This window comes from Papaver somniferum, chromosome 7 (assembly GCF_003573695.1).
Source record: "Papaver somniferum cultivar HN1 chromosome 7, ASM357369v1, whole genome shotgun sequence".
NCBI classification, from domain to species: domain Eukaryota; kingdom Viridiplantae; phylum Streptophyta; class Magnoliopsida; order Ranunculales; family Papaveraceae; genus Papaver; species Papaver somniferum.
This window is the reverse complement of record NC_039364.1, coordinates 222,672,904-222,693,790: the sequence shown is the minus strand read 5'-3', so window position 1 is coordinate 222,693,790 and position 20,887 is coordinate 222,672,904. Positions and strand designations below refer to the sequence as shown.

At 42.7% G+C, this 20,887-nt stretch overlaps 1 protein-coding gene across 1 annotated transcript; it reads right to left on the bottom strand.

The window, feature by feature from the left end:
* Window positions 1-6,242: 6,242 nt before the first annotated feature.
* Window positions 6,243-6,728, bottom strand: LOC113296015. The gene has a single exon (XM_026544346.1). It carries the CDS (start codon window positions 6,726-6,728, stop codon window positions 6,243-6,245), a length of 486 nt encoding a protein of 161 aa, XP_026400131.1.
* Between the last annotated feature and the right edge of the window lie 14,159 nt (window positions 6,729-20,887).

Sequence of the window (20,887 nt, the reverse complement as noted above, 5' to 3'; positions counted from 1 at the left end):
TAGGTATATATGCGTCCACTAAGATCGTGACACGTGCTCCACAAAATATTGGTATTCACAGTTTGCCCATTTTCTTTCATCTTCTACCGTTTGGTAGAAATGGAAGAAAACTTCCGTTACACCGCCAATTTTGCACGTACCGATTGGGTGGTCCTTACATGCAATAACTTCCCCTTTAATTTCGGGATATCCAATTTTTTGGATTTTCCAGCCGCCTATAAGAAGAGAACAAAGAGAAGGGAATTTCATTAACTCCCTTTCTTTTACTTCTTCGAACTGTCGCCTTCTATCTCTTTCATCGAGATTTTATTTTTCTGCTAACTGTTCTTCTTTTTCCTTCGATTCTCCGCATACTTTGGCTCCACTGCGTTGATCGTACAAGTAAGTGTTACTCGTCTTTGGTCTTGATTTCCTCCATGTTTGCCTCTGTTGCATCGCTGTTGGAATAGGAGATTCATTGATGTTTACTTCTTGTGCTTGCATGTAAAAATCCTTGCCTTTTTTCACTTGTTTATGTCGTATGGGAACTTGGGTTTTGTTCCATTTTGATTTCTGATAATGGTTTCGGCATGATAGCTTCTCGCCTGTAACTTTGATCATGCGATCAAAGGTTTTTTCTTTTGCACCGTGACATGTTCAAACTGGTCCTTTTGGTTGGTTTATAGAAAACCCATGCCCAAAGTTTCCAGTTTCTGCCCCTGATTTTCTTTTGAATGCACTGTAAGTTTTCGGCCGCCATTGTTGATGAAGAAGTTCTGCCTGGTGGTTTCAGGTACAATGAGTCTTCCAAAGAAACCTACGCGGAAGGGGTCGAAGGTGTCTTCGTCGACTGATCCTCCTCCGCGAATGGATCATCCTGATGCTACGCCATCTCCTCCTCCTGAGGATCCTGAGGTGCCTGCGGGAGCTGATATGGCTACGGATGTTGAGGAGGATACAAAGCCTGAGGCTGAAGAGTTTTCCATTGAGGATCTTCCATCTCCTCCTCCTCATTATGAACTGCAAAGGATGACGCTTCGCGACAAGGATAGCTATTCCCATCTATCTTTACCTGAGATTGCTAAGTCATTTCGTCTTCACAAGTTTGAGATTTTCTTCGTCAATGGTCCCGATGTTCTCAGCGAGTCTCTCATTCGAGATTTTCCTTATGATGAGAACCATCTTTTGATTAGCGTTGGCCAACTGGCCGCAGGTATGCTTCTTCCTCTATATAGTAGAAAGGATCCTTTCTATTACGACGTCTTGTCCACTAGAGATGACTCGGCGAATAAGACCCAAATCCGAGGAGTTTACCAGTATACTGGTAATTATTGGCGTGCTCTCCGTGAAAGCTGGTATCGTAGCAAGGGAAAGACCACTTTGAAGTCCTATGACCCCTTTGCTGAATGAAGGTCTAAGCAGGAGGATTATACCCCTGCCAACTTCAATGCCACATATGCTGATGCAATTCAGAAAAGTAATCTTCTTCCTTGGAGTGTTGGTCCTCGTCGCATCCATGTTACCGCTAGGCAACTTAGAGAAGGCAACAACCTTCGCTTGCTTGAGGAGATTGATAAGACTGGTTTGACTACCATACCTTATTCCGCTAGGCTGCCTTTGCCAAAGGATGACCGCATCCGTCTAGATCATGATGATCGTTGGGATCATACTCCTCTTCGTGTAGTTGGTCCTTGGGATTATGGTTTTACCACTGAGGATCCTTTAGTTCCTCGTTCAGCTCGTTCTTTGCCTGAGAAGTATGACGGATATCAACCTTGGATTTTTAATCATGCTTCTTCTCATGAGGTACCTTTGCTGTTTAAATATCTTCATCTACTAAGATGCCTTTATTAACTTTAATATCTTCGTTTTGATGGTTTTCTTTTGCAGTCTGCCCCTGCTTCTTCTGCTGGGACCGCTCCAGGCTCTGCTGGTAATTCTGTGGCCACAAGGACTAGGAAGAGGAAGGCTTTGGTTGAAACGCCTGCGGAGGTAAGGATCATACCTTTGTGCTCGTATAATCCTTAGCACCTTGCCCTTGATCCTTAGCTTACGTGTGTGTTTCTATGTAGTCTTCTCAGCGGAAGGGTAAATTGAAGACCGTAATGATTTTGATGCTTTGGATGACGATCCTAAGGCCGCTGTTGAGGGACCTGTTGATGAAGATATGGAGGACATCGAGGATACTGGTTTTAGTCCTCATTTGTATGACATTTAGGAGGATTTTGCCAAGGATAACCCTAGCCCAGTCTGAGCTGCTTCTGTTGAGGGTGAGAACCTTCTCGTTGGTTTCGGTCCTCAGTTGGTCGAACCTGTTAGTGTTCAAGATCCTGCACCTACGTTGTCTTTGAAGATGCCTTCGTTTTCTGCTCCTAGCAAGGATTTTCCCACTGTTTCTGCTGCTACTGGAGCTGCTGTTGTATCTTCCAAGAGCTTACCTTCGTCTCCTGCTACCTCTTTTCAGTCTAGCGGTTCGTCTGCTAAGGTTGTTGCCCCTTCGGCTAGGGCTGGTAGCTCAGATTCTCAGCAGAAGAATAAGGTTGTGATTTCACTAGCCAACTTCTCCTTCAATGCTGCTCCTTCCTCGCTAGAGAGTGCTCAGTCTGTTTCTACTGCCCCCTTTAGTAAAGCTGTTGGACCTCCACCTTTGTCACCAGATTGGACCGTACTGGGTAATCTTCCTTCTGTTGGTGACATGGATTTGGGCGGCTCTCAAGCTCCTCCCTCTGTTCCTAGCTCTTCCACCATGCCATCCCTTCGTCGTGGTGAGTGCTAAGATGGCTTGCCCCTCGCTCGTGTGCAAACAAACGAGGATGCAGTTGTTGAACCTAACCAGGGTCGGTTACCGGAGAGTTTGAGCTTAGGTAGTTATGATGATGGTATTCTTGAGGCCATCCTGCGGGATTCCAAGGGTCCCTTTTCTGTAGGAGTTGATCACCATCATCTTGGCAGTTCTTTTGAGATAGCTTCGCAGCTTGACGTGCTGTCTGCCCAAACCGTGCTGCCAAGGACTTGTTCTTTGACCCTGATTGCCACCGCTCCAGTCAGAGCTTCGGTGAGATCCTCAGGGGTAGCATTCAAGAGATGGAGGATTTCATGGATACCTACGCCAACTTCCTCCCTCGCCTTTCAGCGTTTTCATTAAGCGATTCTTACCTTGTTTTCTTTCTTCTTGATTTAATATTTCGTCTGCCCTCATATTGCTTTGTTTGTATCTTTGTAAGCAGATCGATCTCGGTTATACCTTATTCAAGTTTTATAAGGCTAAGTGCACTCATTTGTGTGCTCTGTTGGAGCGTGCTCGCCAAGAATATGCCCTTGTTGTCGCTCAACAGCCTTCGTCTAGTGATGCCGCTTCTGCTGATAAGATATCTTCGTTGGAGGATGATCTGAGGAAGACTCAGAGATCTCTGGAGGTTTGTTTATTGTCTCTTGAGAGAGATAACAACGCTTCCAAGGTTGCCGAGGATGGTCATAAAGCTGTAGATACTGCCTTGGCCACTGAGTCTTCTAAAGTCATAGGTTCGTTTCTCCTTCTCCTTAGCTTCTTCTTTACTTTCTGGTTTCATAGCCCTAAGTCAACCTTCGTCTGCCAGCCGACAGCTCTAGTGAACTTAGGCGTCTACGGGATCAAGTGACCAAGTTAATCTCCGACGTTTGGTATTATCAAAAGAAGTCTGATAGGCTAATGAACGTAACTGTTCATAATGAGGCCCAACTTTCCATTGAGTCTGCCCATAATGCAGATTTAGTAAAGCAGATGGCTTTGCTCCGTAAGGAATGTGACGAGGCTCTTTGTTGGAAGGAGAGTCTCATTTTAAAGCAAAAGGAGGATATTGCCCTAGTTGAGAACCGCCTTTCTGCTCAAGAAGTTATCCGCAAGAAGTATCATGCCGATTTTGAAGATGCTTGTGCTTCCTTAGGTAAGGTTATTGCGGAGCATAATGTTTTGACTTATGAGGTCTGTTCCCTTAAGAACAAACTTATCGAAGCCATCTCCATGCCTTATTCCATGTCTCATGCATCCTTAGTAAAAAGGTTTGAAGAATTAGAGAATGTGTACCAAGCTTTGTCCTCTGAGAATGCTTCACTCCGGATAGATGTTGATGATCTTCGGACGGAAAAGGATACCCTTGTGGAAGACCTTGAAGCTGCTGAGGTGGACCTAGATGAGGCTCAACATAGTTTAGAAGAGTCCCTTAGCCATGCCGTAGGTAGCTTAGAACAATTATTTTTCCGTAGCATCCTTTGTATCTTTAGCTCCTTGTTCTTATTGCTGATACCCTTTGTGTCTGCAGGCCTCCAAGAGCAGTTGGTGAGTGCTAACGCCAATATTAACCTCCTTGAGGGCAAGATATCTCAGCTGGAGATATCTCTCCAGTTTGATGCTGCTGCTAAGTTTAAAGCTGAGGCGCTTCAGCAAGCTAATGATCATCTTAGCGCTCAGATTAGGGAGCTTCGTCAGAAATCGGCTTCAGACCTAGCGGTGCAAGCTTCCCAAATGGAGGCGCAGTTCAAGCGTTCTGCCATTGACTATATTAACAATGCTTTTGCGGAGGCTGAGATCCAAGCTGAGGGTGTTGTCTTCCCTCGCCTTCCTTACCCATGATTGTGCTATGCTGGCCTTGTTTTCGACTTAACTCCTTTGTTGTATTATGCCCCCAGCTGAGGAGCCTTTGTTGTCTCCTTTCCTTGAAACAATGCTTCGTTATTTCTGAACCTTCGTCATCTGCAACTTTGAGATGTGTTAGTTTTATTTTGGTAGTACTTATTTTAGTACCTTTATATATATATATATATATATATATAGACGTATTATGTCTAATTGTTTTGCACATTCGAGTCATCATAAGGTGCTAAGGTGTTTTTATCCTTTGGTGGAATGTTCATCATCCTACCCAAGTATCCTTTGGCCAGAAGGTACCGTGGTGGCGAGGGTTCCTACGTGGGTAATAATTTTCCTGTAACCCTACGCGTTCAGCGCGATGGCTGCTTTACTTCGACAAGGTATCTCTCTTTGTGGGATATATTGCTTATTATTTGCCTTTTAGTGGGATTCATTTTCCCTTAGGATCCGAGGTTGACATATGCGCAGTTATGCCGTGCCTTGCCTCATCGTCAATTCTGACGGAGGGTGTCTATTCTAACCCAATTTGTATTTGATCAATCATGCACTTTTTCTTAGCAAAAAGTTTCTTTCATTGATTAGTTAGGTTTGTAGTACCTTTGATCAGGGATAGAACATAGTGGGCCATTGCCCTTTCCCTTCTTCTCCTGAGTGATAACCTTTCTCTTAAGGGTAGTACTTTTTAGGTACATCGCATTCCATGGGTGTTGCAATATTTCTCCTTTGAGATTCCTTAGGTAATATGAACCCTTTCCGGCTTATCGTATATAATGTAGGGTCCGTCCCATGTCGGAGACAACTTTCCCCACTCTTTCTTCCTTTGATATGGTGGTATTTGGCGTAGTACGTATTCCTCCACCACAAAGTTTCTAGGAATTACCCGTTTGTTGTATTCACGAGCCAGCCTTCGTTGGTATTTCACCATCCTTTGCAAAGCTACTTCCCGCCTTTCTTCGAGGTCATCTAGCTTCTCTAGCATGAGGTATGTTGTTAGATTCTTTTCCCATGCCTCTGTCTTGGTTGTTGGCAGCAATATCTCCGTTGGAATGACTGCTTCGGCTCCGTAAGTTAGCAAAAACGGAGTTTCTCCCGTGGTTTCCCTTCTTGTGGTGCGGTAGGCCCATAAGAAATTGTGTAGCTGTTCGCACCATCTTTTCTTGTATGCCCCCATATTCTTCTTTAGGTTCATTGCTATCGTCTTATTGGTGGCCTCCGCTTGTCCATTGCTCTTAGGATATATCGGAGTAGACTTGTTTTTCTGAATGTTGAAGGCGTTAAAGAGCATGTCTATGTTCTTCCCTTCCAACTGTTTGCCATTGTCGGAGACTATGGCCACTGGTATTTCTAACCTACGGATGATTTGCTCAAACAAGAATTTAAAGACATCCGTGTCTCTGATTCTTGCCAAATCCCTTGCTTCCACCCATTTGGTGAAGTAATCCGTAGCTACGATGAGATATCTTGTTTTTGATATCCCCTCTATCAAGGGTACAATAATGTCAACTCCCCATTTGGCAAATGGCCATGGACTGATGACCGAGTTAAGATCTGTCGCTGGTGCTTTAATATTCCTGACGCAGCGTTGGCATCTTTCACAACGCCTAGCTACGTTCTTTGCGTCTTCGTCCATTCTTAGCTAATAATATCCTTGCATTTTGGCTTTGATTTCCAAGGATATTCTTCCGCTATGATTTCCAGCTTCTCCGCTGTGTATATCATGCAGTATTCTTTTACCTTTGGTTTGTGAGAGACATCGCATCAAAGGTCCAAGAAATGACCTTCTATACAGTATTCCGTCTCGTAGGTTGTACACTGTTGCCTTTGATTCGAGTTTTCTGGCTTCTTTGACGTCTGCTGGTAGGGTACCTTTATCAAGGTACTGGTGAATTGGAATTCTCCAATCATTTTCGGCTTCGTCCTCATCACTTCCTTCTGACATGGGTTGATCTTTATCAGATTCATCGGCTTCGTTGTCAGGTTCTTCAATTCCTTCAACTTCTTTTTCTTTTTCTGCTTCCCTCATGGCCCTGATCTGGATGGCTAAGGCTTCTTCGGGGGCGGAGGCTAGTCCGTCTATCGAAGGATCATAAATCCTCCCAATTTGGACTGAGTTTGTATTCATGTCTTTCAACATTGATGATATGAATGCTAAGGCATCTGCGTGCCTGTTGTCCTTTCGGCAGACATGTCTGAACGTGACTTTGTTGATCTTTGCCGCATGCTCCTGCGTTAGCTTTGGGTACGAAGACAATATCGGATCTAAGGTTTGATATTTGAGCTCTATTTGTCTAATGACCAATTGTGGGTCACTGGTCAAACGAACATCTGACAAGACCAGCTCCTATGCCAAGCGTAGGCCGTGTATGACTGCCTCATACTCCGTGATGTTGTTAGTGTATTGCTCGAATTCTAACCTGAATGCATAGATGAGTCGGTCTCCGGTAGGGGTTGTTATCACAATCCCTATTCCTGCGCCTTCTCCGTTTGAGGAGCCATCTACGAATATCTCCCACCTTTGTGAGTTCTGCAGTTCTAAGAGGTCTTCGGGTTCCGTATTTTCTTCTTCCATCCCTGGGATATCGTCTATCTCTTCTTCGTCGTTCAGAGGTAGGTACGCCAAAAAGTCCGCCAGAATTTGTGATTTCTCCGCCTTCCTGGTTTCAAAGATTATATGAAACTGTTTGATCATGGCATTCCATTTTGCCACTCTTCCAATCTTCTCCGTGATGTCGAGGATTTGACTTATTTGGGCCTTCGTGAAAACTCGGATGATGTGTGCATCGAAGTATATCCTTAGCTTCTGTGTTGCCACTATTAAGGCATATATATGAGTTGTTCCACCTTTGTTTAGTTTCGCTCCGCTGCACTGAGTGTCTTGCTGATATAGTATACGGGCTTTTCTCCTTTCCCTTGGTCTCTTACAAATACTGCGCTCACAGCGTAGCTTGTTGCCGCTAGGTACAAGGTGAGTATTTCACCTGGCTCCGGCTTCTGCAAGATGGGTACTGATACTAAGTACTCTTTGATCTTGCGAAAAGCTTGTTCGCACTCTTCGGTCCATGTGAACCTGCTTCCTTTCCTTAGTGTGTCAAAAAATGATTTGCATTTATCTGATGATCTTGATATGAATCTTCCCATGGAAGCTAAAATTCCATTCATCTTTTGAACTCCTTTTAGGGTTTGCGGAGATGGCATCTCCATTATTGCTCTGACCCTTTCAGGGTCTACTTCGATTCCTCGCTTGGTGACCAAGTAACCCAAGAATTTTCCTGAGGTAACTCCGAACGTACATTTTTCCGGGTTCACCTTCATGTGGTAGCTCCTCATGGCTTCAAATATCTCCCTTAGGTCCGAGAGATGGTTTTTTGCTTCTTTGCTATTGACGAGCATGTCGTCTATGTTGACCTACAGTATTTTTCCTATCCATGGCTTGAAGATTTTGTCTACTAATCGTTGGTATGTTTCCCCCGCGTTCTTTAGTCCAAAAGGCATCCTTGTATAGCAATACATGCCTCGTGGGGTAAAGAACGCAATATGCTCCTGATCTTCTTCGGCAAGTGCTATCTGGTTATAGCCTGAATATCCATCCATGAAGGATAGTCTTTGGTGACCTTCGGTTGCGTTGACCAGTTGGTCAATATTTGGCAGTGGGTAACTGTCTTTGGGGAACGCTTTGTTAAGATTGCTGAAATCTATACAGATGTGTACACCTCCGTTCTTCTTTGGAACAATGACCATGTTGGATATCCATGTGTGATATTTGACTTCTCGTATGAATCCAGCTTTAAGTAGATTTTGCAATTCCTTTTCTACCCCTTCATGGTAGATGTCCGCCACCTTACGTATGCGTTTCTTCAAAGGTGGTATCTCCGGTTTGAGCCGAAGGTGGTGTGAGACCAAATTCGGATCGATTCCTGGCATGTCCTCCATTGACCATGCAAAGATATCTGCATAGTTTTTTAGTAGCCTTTGTATTTTCACTTCCTCTTCTTCTTCAAGTAAAGTCCCGATGTTTAACACCTTTGGTTCTGCCTCCGTTCCGATGTTGACTTGCTTTGTTGGTTCTATCGGTGAGCAGAATGGAGAAGTGCTTTTCTGTGGCGGAGGTGCTTGTCTCCGGTGCTGAGACGGCTTTGGGTGCTGAGGGGGCTACGTTCTGCACTTCCTTGGTATTTGCCTTGTGTCTCTTTCTTTCATGCTGTTGAGCAGCCTTTCTTTCTTCGTTGAGCCTGATTTCCGCTAAGTTGCATAGCCTTGCGTCTTGCTGGTCGCCTTTGATTTCCATTTCACCCATGGGTGTAGGAAAACGTAGGTATTGGTGATACGTCAAAGCTATGCCTCGTAATCTATGGACCCATAGCCTTCCCATGATTACATTGTAGGGCGAAGGTGCGTCGACTACACAGAAGCGTGTATTGGTTACTAAGGGTCATGCGTTTACCTGCAAGACGATTTCTCCCTTTGGCCTAGAGACTGCTCCGTTAAAACCATATATAGTGCAAGTGGAAGAATCCATTTGCTCTGCTGTCAAACCCATGCGTAGGTAGGGTTCGTAAAATAACACATTTAACGAACTACCCCCATCTACGAGGACCTTCGTAACATTCCATCCATGTATTGGAAGAGTGATCACTAGTGGATCGTTGTGCATTTCAACCTCCTGGTTGACGTCCTTTGTTGAGAAGGTTAATGGCGTGGCCATCCATTCCTCCCAAGTGATAGTGGGTGGTCCACTTAGCTTGAACACTTCATGGGATTCAATCTTCTTTCTATTTCGAGCTAACTCGAGTATGTCTTCGAGTACTTCGTCTTGCCTTCCCCTAGAGAAAGTGATAATGTTGATGTATTTGCCATCTTGAGGTAGTTCTACCCTTTTCTTCGGATTCTCCTCAGTCTCTGCTGGCTGGGGTAGTACATACTCCATGAATTTACCTTTGTCAATGAATCTTATTGCGTAGATGGTAGCATGCATCGGTGGGATGGTCGTAGTACTGGTGGTACGCATAGTACTCCTTAGATTCCTTCGTCTTTTCTGGCTGCTTTCCCTTAGTATTAGGGTAAGGGAAGCATGGCTTTGCTCCCTCCTTGCTTAAGATGTGAGAGAAATTTGTATTCAACTTTGTGTAAACTTTATCTGTAAATTCTTCTCTTACTTTTCTTCCTTTTCCGTCTCCGTATTTGGATCGTTTGTCTCGAGAGCTGGTCCTGCCCCCGATTTCGCTTTGTCTCTTAGGCATCTCCGGAATTGGTTCCAGGGAGTTGGTTCGCTGTGGAGCTGTTGATGTCTTTACTTGTGCCCTGGGGTTGTCCTTCTGGATTTCTTCGAGCCTGATATAACGGTCTTGGAAAAACCTGAGCTCGCCTTCGGAATCGAGGGATCTGTTGTGAAGCTCCACGAAGATAGCTGAGGTTCTATCGAGCTCGTACTTATAACAGTTTATGCTAATCTCTGGATTGACTTTGCCGATTGCATGGCATGTCTTTTCCCACCTGTCTATGTACTACATGAGTGTCTCCCTGGGTCCGATTGCTAAAGCAAATAGCCTATCTAACCCTGCCTTTGTTGATTTGTTGTATATGTATGTCTCCAAGAACACCGTAGACAATTGCTCGAAGGAGTCAATGGAGTTTGCTGGTAAGTTGTCATCCAGGTTAGTGCTGATCCCGTTAAGCTTGCTGGGAAGTACCTGCAAAGTACCACTTCGTTTATTTCCCAATGGGCAAGGACATGAGTGTAATACCACAGATGGGCTGCGGGATCTGAGGTACCGTTGTATGCTTGGAACGTAGGTACCGGGAATTTCGGAGGGATTGTTTCCCTCAAAATACAAAAAGATAATGGTGATGTGGTTGCCTCTTATAGTACTTCTTCTAGTCTTACACCCGCGTGGCCAGTTTTTAGGCCTTGGGTCTCCTTCCGCATTTTCTCCATTTGCTCCATGACCATGCTCACATTGTGAGCATCTTTGGACAATGATTCGTCGTAGTAGCTTTGAGGGGACTTGTATGTTGAATCCGTCTCGTCTGGATCATGGTGCGCTTTCCTTGCTCCCTTAGGTGGATTCGTCTTTGGTGGGTTGAGATCCCCCCTTCGTCTTCCTGAGATAGCTCCGTTTTCACGCCTCTTTTGCGGAGGGTGAGTTTGGGAACCTTCGATTTGTATGTCTAGCATACCTTTGAGATTCTGGTTCTCTTGGGACATCTCGTGCATTGCATCTTCAGTTTCCTTTTTACGGAGTAACAAAGTTGCTATTTGTGCTGCCATTTGGTCTTCGTTGTGGGCTCCACCTCCCTGAGGAGTGTTGTCAGCTGGATCTTCAGAGTTTTACACTCCTTCCTCTACAATTGGCGCGTCTGGATCTACCGGAATGGGAGTTAGGTTTCCCAACCCTCGTCTCGTAAGGGCTAAGGTTCTGGGTAACCCTACGTTGGCCACATGTGGCTTTGTAATTATAGCGTGCTCCGGTAATGGCATGACGTGGATTGGTTGAGATCCCGATGTTTTCCCCATCCCTTCGGTAGGAATAGGTGATTTGTTAGCAACTGTTCGTCTTGCTATTTCGCTTTGTCCATCCTCCGCTTCATTCCTTTGGTTTGCTTGAGACGGCTTTTTGGATCTCCCTCTTGTGATAGTTGGGCGCGAGCTTGTTGGTACATCAACTGGTTTATGCATGTCTTCGACTTTGTTTATCCTGCGGTCACAGAAAAATCGAAAAGATCTGCTACTTGGGTACCTTCGTTAAAAGTAGCTATTAATGCTCTGACACAGAAGACTGTCAAGCAGATTTTTCAGAAAAATGACTGAAATAATATTTTTCACAGACGGATATTAAGTGCTTATGACACCCTTGGAAAGTGCAACCTTAAAACGTTAAAAATCAATGAAAAAGGGGTGTCAGATCTTGCGAAAAACAAGGTTACTAAATGCGTTAGAAGATCTTTTATCCTTAAAATTCGACTGAGATTCCTCTGTCAGTCAAAGGTTCTCAGATCTATAATATGCTCTGTTTAAGAAGGTCTATTTTAGTATAAAACAAATATTTTGGCGGATCTGTAATGAGGCACGTTTTTAGAGGCTATGAACTCCAAAACATACACAAATAATGGATGAACGAATCACTAGAGAGTGAGATTCATCGGTTAAACACAGATCCCTCCGTTTCAGAAGATGTATAAGTAAAATGTAAAACTGTGCCTGAACTCAGGTTCGGGAGAAAAGCACGGTGGGCGCCAAACTGTGACTACTCGTTTTCCCGTATTCTACGTAATGTGTATAGCTCAGAGTATCTGATACTATAAAGTATTGATACCTCTGTTGAACTGATAATGCTAAGTAATAAATGATATCTAAGATCATAATAATAACGAAGAACATAGATATAAGTAAAAGATTCTAAATTATCATGAGACACAACATATAACGTGGTTCGACATTTGTCTACGTCCACGGGGTAATGAGTGATTGTATTGTATTAAGTTTGTGGTGGTTACAAAGATCTTAAATGCTTCCCAAAGTAATAGAGAGAACTCAAGTAAGAGTAAATACTTAAGTTCCAAACATTAAAGAGGTATAAGCTTAAGACTAGATCTTCTCTCCTAGAAATTGAATGCCTCTAGTTTGTTGGTGAGACTCGGTATTTATAGCCCCTTCTGCTCCTGGTATATCTTTGCTGCCTCTGGGTCCATCGTCCGCTGATATACCTTTCCTACCAGTGGTACCTTCGTCCACCGCGCACTTCTCCAGTCGTATCTTGCCACCTCAGCTGGCCCACGTTCATTCGGGAACTACCCAACCTTAGTACAGGTTGTACCTTCGTTTACCGCCAGCTTCCACCAATAAGGTTCTGTCACGCCTTCTCTCTCCACGTGCCTTGATTCATGCATGTAGATAAGATATTAGATCATTTAATGCTGATCGGATGCGTCATCTACCTCTGTCCTCTTGCCAGCTGACCCTATATAGACTAGACTTTTTCCTTCTTTATCTTGGTCGTTCACGTCCACTTTCTTGGGATGAGATAAAGTAGATCTGCGGATGTATCCCTTGCTACTCAGGCTTCTCTGTTTAGCGAAGGCTACACAGTTAGGTATATATGTGTCCAATAAGATCGTGACACATGCTCCACAGAATATTGGTATTCACAATAATACTTCCCACAACAAAAACAAAGGCATGAGAGAAGAACCTAACAACGGACCTAATGTTAGGAAAGCTCGATTATCTTGAAGAAAGGCGGGAAGTGGTTTTTTAGAAGATGGTAAACTATCAACGAAGGCTAGCTCGCGAATACAACAAACGGGTCATCCCTAGAAACTTTGTGGTCGAAGAATACGTATTACGTCAGATACCACCATATCAAAGAAAGAAGGAGTGGGGAAAGCTAGCTTCGACGTGGGACGGGACCTACATCATACACGACATCGCTGGAAAAGGGTCATACTTCCTAAGGACCCTCAAAGGTGAAGTACTACAATAACGTTGGAATGCAATGTACCTAAAAAAAGTACTACCTGTAAGAGAATGGTGATCACTCAGGAGAAGAAGGGAACGGGCAATACCCCACCATGTTCTGTCCCTGATCAAAGGTATTATGAACCTTACTAATCAATGAAAGAAACTTTTTGCTAAGAGAAAGTCAATTTTTGATTGGGTACAAGTTGGGTTAGAATAGACACCCTCCGTTAGGATTGACGATGAGAAAATGCAAGACATAACTGCGCATATGTCAATACTCGGATCATCGGAGTGATAACTCCATTCATGCAATAAAAAAAGTAAGATATCCCCTATAGAGATACCTTGTTGAAGTAAAGCATCCTTCGCGTTGAACGTGTGGGGTTACAGGAAATCTATTGCCCACGTAGGAGCCCTCGCCACCACGGTACCTTCTGGCCAAAGGATACTTTGGTAGGACGATGAATGTTCCACCCAAGGTTAAACATAACTTAACACCTAGTGATGACTTGAACGTGCAAACATCTAGACAGAACATGTCTACAAACAAAATAGTCATGAAATAATATAGGTACAATAATAATGTTACCAAAATATGATTAACATGTCTTAAAAGTTGCAGATAGCAAAGATTCAAACCATCAGGAAACATTGTTTTAAATAAAAGAGACGACACAAAGGCCCCTCAGCTGGGGGAAACATACAACAAAGACAGTTAAGATAGACAGGATCAAGGATAAGGGAGACGAGGAAAGACCACACCCTCAGCTTGGAGCTCGGCCTGTGCAAAGGCATCATTAATATAATCAATGGCTGACTTCTCAAACTGCGCCTTCATCTGAGCAGACTGAGCCACCAAATCTGAAGCAGACTTTTGACAAAGCTCTGTCATCTGAGCAGTGAGATGATCGTTAGCTTGCTAGAGAGCCGCATCCTTGAACTTAGAAGCAGTATCAAACTGACGAGATATCTCCATAGAAGATATTTGGCCTTCAAGATGGTTGATCTTAGCATTTGCACCCACCAGCTGCTCCTGGAGACTTGCGAATACGAAGGATGTAAGGGCTAAGGGGAAACAACAAAAGATACAAAGGATGCTGCTGGAATATAAGGACCCTAGGATACCTCCTGCGTGGCTAAGAGATTCTTCTAAACTACACTGAGCATCAGCAAGATCCACCTCAGCGGCCTCAAGATCTTCCAAAAGGGTATCACGCTCAGTCCGGAGGTCATCAACATCTATCCGGAGCGAAGCATTCTCTGAGGGTAGAACTCGGTAAACATTTTTTAACTCTTCAACCTTCTTGATCAAAGATGCATGAGACATGGAAGATGATGCGGAGTCAGCCTCAATAAGTTTGTTCTTAAGAGAACAGACCTCAGAAGACAAGACGTTACGCTCTGCAGTAACCTTAGCTAAAGAGGCACATGCATTTTCGAAATCCGCATAGAACTTTTTGAGGATAATTTCTTGGGCTGAGAGGCGCCTCTCAACTAGGACAATATCCTCTTGCTTTAAAATGAGACTCTCCTTCCAATTAATGGCATCGTCACATTCTTTACGAAGCAAAGCCATCTGCTTCACTAAATCCGAGTTATGAGCAGATTCAAGGGAAAGTTGGGCTTCATTATGGACGGTTACGTTCATCAACCTATCAGACTTCTTTTGATAATACCAAACATCGGAGGATAACTTGGCTACTTGATCCCGGAGAAATCTAAGCTCACCAAAGCTACCAGCTGGAAGGCGGAGGTTGTCTCAGGACTATGCAACCAAACAAGAAAAACATCAAAGCTAAGGGAAAGAAGGAACTAACCTATGGCTTTGGAGGACTCAACAGCCAGAGCATAATCAGCAGCTTTGCTCCCGTCCTCAGCAACCTTAGCGGCATTATTAGCTCTCTCGAGTGCCATCAAACAAGCCTCCAACGATCTCTGAGTTTTCCTCAGATCATCCTCCAATGAAGATACCCTAGCAAGAGAAGCAGCATCACTGGACGAAGGTTGTTGTGTGCTAACAAGGGCATATTCTTGAAGAGCGCGCTCCAACAGAGCACTCAAGTGAGTACACTTAGCCCTATAGAACTTGAACAGGGTGCAACCAATATCTATTGGTTTGCAAAGATGCAAACAAAGGAGTGTAAGAATAAACAGAGAATCAAAACAAATTGTGAAGCGGTAAGTAGGAAATCACTTATTGAGAACGCTGAGAGACGGGGAAGGAAATCAGCGTAGGTGTCAATAAAAGCCTCAATCTCTTGGATGCTACCCCTGCGAATTTCGCCAATGCTATGGCAGGAGCGAAGGCAATCCGGGTCAAAGAATAGATCCTTAGCCGCACGATATTGAGCAGACAGCACATCCAACTACGAAGCTACTTCAAAGGAGATATCCAGATGATGAAGATCAACCTCAGCAGAAAAAGGACCCTTCCAGTCCCGCAGAATAGCTTCAAGAATGGCATCATCAGAACTATAAGGCTCAAGCTCTCAGGAAGCTTACCCTTGCTAGACTCAGAAATAACTCCATCAATCGCTTGAGAGTGAACATGGGGCACGACTACTGAGCCCTCATCACGACGAAGAGACGACATGGTGGATGAGCTGGGAACCGAAGAAAAATCTTGAGAACCATCTAAGTCCATATCACCAGCAGAAGGAAATTTCCCAGTACGGTCCAATCTGGTGACGAAGGCGGAGGTCCAACAACTTTGCTGACAGGGGCAGTAGAAACAGACTGAGCGATTCCTAACGAGGTTGGCATAACATTGAAGGAGAAGCTGCCCAGTGAAATCACAACCTTCTTCTTCGACTGAGAGTCTGAACTGCTAACCCTCACCACTGGGGTAAAAACCTTAGCAAACGAACCACTTGATTGAAGCGAATTAACAGAAGACGAAGGAAGACTCTTGGAAACTACAGCAACAGCCTCAATAGCAGCCGAGACAATAGGCAATGCTTTGCTAGGGGCAGAAAACGAAGGCTCCTTTGGAGACAAAGTAGGAGCTGGAGCTTGAACACTAACAGGGTTAACAAATGGAGCATTACTACCAGCCACGAGGTTCTCACCCTCCACTGAGCCAGCACGGATGGAGCTGGGGTTTCCCTTGGAAAAATCTTCCTCAATATCATCCAAATGAGGGCTGAGGCTAATATCCTCAATATCCTCCATATCTTCATCATCCTGCACCTCCTCACCAGCCTTGGGATCTTCATCCGATGCCTCAAGGTCAATAACAGCCTTCAACTTGCCCTTTCTCTTGGAGGACTGTGGAAAAACACATGCGCCAGCTAAGGATCAGGGGAAAGATACTAAGGGACTTACAAACACAAAGGTATGGAAATAATCCTTTCCTCCGCAGGTGTTAGCGTAGCTGTTTCAGCCGAAGCCTTTCTCTTCCTAGTCCTGGTGGCTACGGAATTACCAGCAGAGCCTGGGGCAGCCCTAAAAGCAGAACCTGGAGCAGACTATAAGATAAAGTCATCAGAATATCAAACAAATATATTAAAGCAAAAGCCTTCAAACAGAAACGAAGGTTACCTCATGAGAAGCAGCAGGGTTGAAAACCCAAGGCTGATATCCATCATACTTCCCAGGAAAGGAAAGAGTTGTACGAGGGATGTGGGGATCTGCTGAAGTAAAACAGTAGGCGCAAGGACCCACCACACGAAGAAGAGTACGAGCCCAGCGATCATCATGATCAAGACGGATACGATCATACTTTGGAAAAGGTAGCCTAGCAGAATAAGGGATAACAGTCAAACCAGTCTTATCGATCTCCTCCAGCAGACGAAGGCTATTACCTTCCCTGATTTTCTTAGCAGTAACATGGATACGACGAGGGACTACACTCCAAGGAAGAAGGTTGCTCTTCTGAATAGCATCAACATACGTAGCATTGAAGTTGGCGGGGGTATAATCCTACTGCTTAGACCTTCCATCAGCGAAAGGATCATAAGACTTCAAAGTGGTCTTTCCCTTACTACGGTACCAACTCTCACGAAAGGCATGCCAGTAGTTGCCAGTATATTGCATAACTCCTCGGAACTGAGTTTTGTTCACCGGGCCATCCCTGGTAGACAAAACGTCATAGTAAAAGGGATCCTTTATACTGAACAAAGGGAGGAGCATACCTACGGCCAACTGACCAACACTAATCAGGAGGTTATTCTCATTATAAGGAAAACTCCGGATCAGGGATTCGGTGAGCACATCGGGGCCATTGACAAAGAAGATCTCGAACTTGTGGAGGTGGAAAGACTTGGTGATCTCAGCCAAGGACAGATGGGCGTAGCTATATTTATCACGAAGTGTCAACCTTTGAAGTTCATAATGAGGAAGAGGAGGTGGAAGATCCTCCACAAAAACTTCTTATACCTCTGGATCCATAGCAGCCTCAGGGACAACAACCATCTCAGTACCAGCAGGTACCTCAGTATCCTCAGGAAGTGGAGAAGGCGTAGCCTCAGGATGGTCCATCCGCGGAGGTGGGTCAGTAGACGAAGAGGTTCTTTTCCCATTACGCGTAGTCTTCTTCGGAAGTCTCATAATTCCTAGCACCAGCAGGAAGAATGGATCATCAACAATGGCGGACTGAAAATCACAGTCAACTCAAAAACAAATTTGGGGAAAAAACAAGCATACTTTGGGCATGGGTTTTACTAAAAGGGAAAACTCTATTTTGATAAGTAAATTTTCTTTAGTGCCTATCTCTAATACTCATGTGGTATTACCTAGCATGAGAAATTTTATTCTAAGGAATTTTCTAGTAAGAAACAGTTACGTGACTTACAGAATTCCAGAAAGGCTATGAATCTGAAACGAGATGATTCTAACGTTTCTTATCCACGAACCTGTTCATTCTATGGGAAAAGGAACCACAATGTTGTACATTGTTTTGCTAGAAAGAAACATATTTCTGATCTTCAAAATCTACTTCTTTTTACTGTCGACGGAGTAAATCGTCTGACGACATCTACAATGGATTTCATTCCTGCAGAAAACCAGAACTCTCATAAAAGAGGTTTCCATGGTCACCCATCTATAAATCTCTACAGGAATCGTGTACCTCTTGTTTGTGCAAACCCCTTCGCCACAAATATACTTTTCCAGTGTTTATGAGGATAAGTCTGGTAGACCTAAGTCTATGAGATGGAAGTCTCATAATTCTGATCCTCTGGAACCAATCTCTAGAGGTCCTAGACTTAATCCTTAGAAAAATCCTTCTAATAGACATTTAAAAGGGTTTATGTCTAATTCGCTTGGAATGAGATATAACCAAAGGAAGGTAAGGAATACAACACAAACACTCAGAAGGTATTTACAACTCTTCCCTCAATTGTTATAGTGGGATTACTACTCACTCTACTGCCTAGCTCTAGGTATGCTCATCCTTGTTTTCTAACTTGAGAGTTGCAAGGATGATATCTGTGGGATGCTCAAGTTCGTTGTATGTTATCATCTGATCTTGTTGTTTTCTTTAATTTTCATATGTTCTATTTTATAGTAAATTCTCTAAATTTTCGAGATATGAAAAGATACGAGATAACTGGAAAAAAAAAACCAAAGTGTATTTCCTTATTTTGGATCATTTCTGATCCATCAACTTTCCTTAAACTGGTCTGCGTAAGAGTTTTTAAGGGTCTCCTTCTCTTGTTCATGAAGATATATTTTATATATTGTTTTCTCCATCCCTTTTATATAATTTTTTTATGGAGAACTCTTCAAAATCTCAGGAAGTGGCAAATCTTGATATGGAAGAAGACATCAAAAGATGCAGTTCGGCTCAAGAACTTGTCTTGAAAAAGATGATTGCTAGGAAATAGTACAACTCCTGGATTGGTGAATATGTCAAGGATTTAATTCATTCCCAGAATGACTCAAAGGTCGAATTTGCAAACCTTCTACTGCAAATAAATCATCTCATTGATGGTCATACCAAAATCCTTGAAAATCATAAGGTCTTGTTTCAGAACCAGAAGAATCTCATCTCTAATTGCATCAAAGCCAGGCAACTTTCTCGTATTATTGATCGAAAGGTGAATGTTTTAACTCATGAACATGGAGTCTCTACGGTCAAAAGGATCAAGGATATCGATAATACCTTTTATGATGGTGTCATGGAGAGGTATGAAGTTATCAAAGATGCTTGACTTCATTAATGTCTAGGAAATTTTTTATGAGAAGTTATTCTTGTGTTTTAAGAAGGATAACTAGGGTTTGGAATAGCAAATACTATGATTACACATAGCTATTGTCAACAATTTTCATCTTGCAATGTTTTAGATTTATTTATTTAAATTCTAAGTTATTTGGAAGATGATTTTGCAGTATTAATCTTTATTGGTTTTATATATTGCAAAAATATTTTATGGGATATGTGTGTTTACGTCTGTGAACTATGAATATCTCATATATGTCAAAAGTTAAGTCTATTATGTCATTATGGAAATATCGATAAAAGATAGAATGAACTTTTGTATATATCGCAGTAATGATCTTTCCATGATCCACTTTTATGTGAAAGTACTGTATGGCTCCGTAAGTTTTCTTATATTGAGCATTTCCGATTAAATTAATCATTAAGGTCTTCTTGTGATTAATTTATTCGAGTTTTCTGGATACAAATTCATGTTTCATGTAATTTGTTAATGTCCAAAGAAATCCTTCTTTTCTTGTAAAAGTAAGGTCGCTCTTGTTGTTCTTTCGGGAATGACATTTTATGGGGGAGAGTTCTTAATTGAACTTGCGCTTAATTGCCAAATCTTTGTGGGGAGTGCAATTGTGGAATATTGTAGGAGTTATCTTGTATCTTTATTAACTCCTTGATGAATACACACTAAGTTTCGACTATGTGAAATCATCGAAACAAAGTTGATATGTTCTCATTTAGTCATGAAGTATCTCTATGAGAATTTCATTATGATCCCGTTAGTTTTCATACCTTTGCCAATTTATATTGACAAAAAGGGGGGAGAATTATTTTGTAATTCACACTACATACATGTTAGAGCATAGCTCGGTTGAACCCACCAAGCGTTGGTATGTCAAGTTTGGGTGTCATATTTTAGTGAATCAAAACTCATTTAAAGAGTTACTTAATTATTTACTGAGTCAAATTCGTATAGGTTAGCTTGAAAGTATTAGGATATGAGACATTACAAGTATTACGTGAAGACTTGAAGTATGTGAAGAAGTAAGGAGCTACAACGACGACATCATCCTTACACTTGAGGTTTGTAATATTTGACTTGAACTGTTTCATTCCCTAACGTATCTTTCAAGTCATGCATATTGAAAACATAATTGCGAAGATGTGAATGATTATACTCTAGTTAGACATAGTATTAAGGAATACAATGCGAAGTATAACGCGTATCTTTTGAACTTCGTATATAATACATCAACATAATCGTGTGAATGCTATTGTGATTATGTATGAGTATGAGGTGAAGATTCGTTCTAAGAAACAATGTTTTTACATTAGTTTAAAGGAAGTACAGTTCATAAACTTGTGTTATGAATCGAAAGGGAAATCGTTAGGCTTATTGGTATTGTTATTCATTGCAAATCTTTTGAATTACCAATATATGTGTTTAGTATAACCGCTCATGACTTTCTTTTGTTCTTGGTAAAACTATTCACAAGGCCTGACTTTTGTATTGGTATGACTTTTATTAGTGAAACCGATCTTAAGTAATCACCTGAGATGGTGTGATCGATTTGTTGTAATTGGTATGACCAACTCTAGGCAAAGGGGAACCGATCCTAGTAAGAGGTGCAACCGATCACAAATGGGGAATCGATCCTTGTAAGAGGTGCAACAA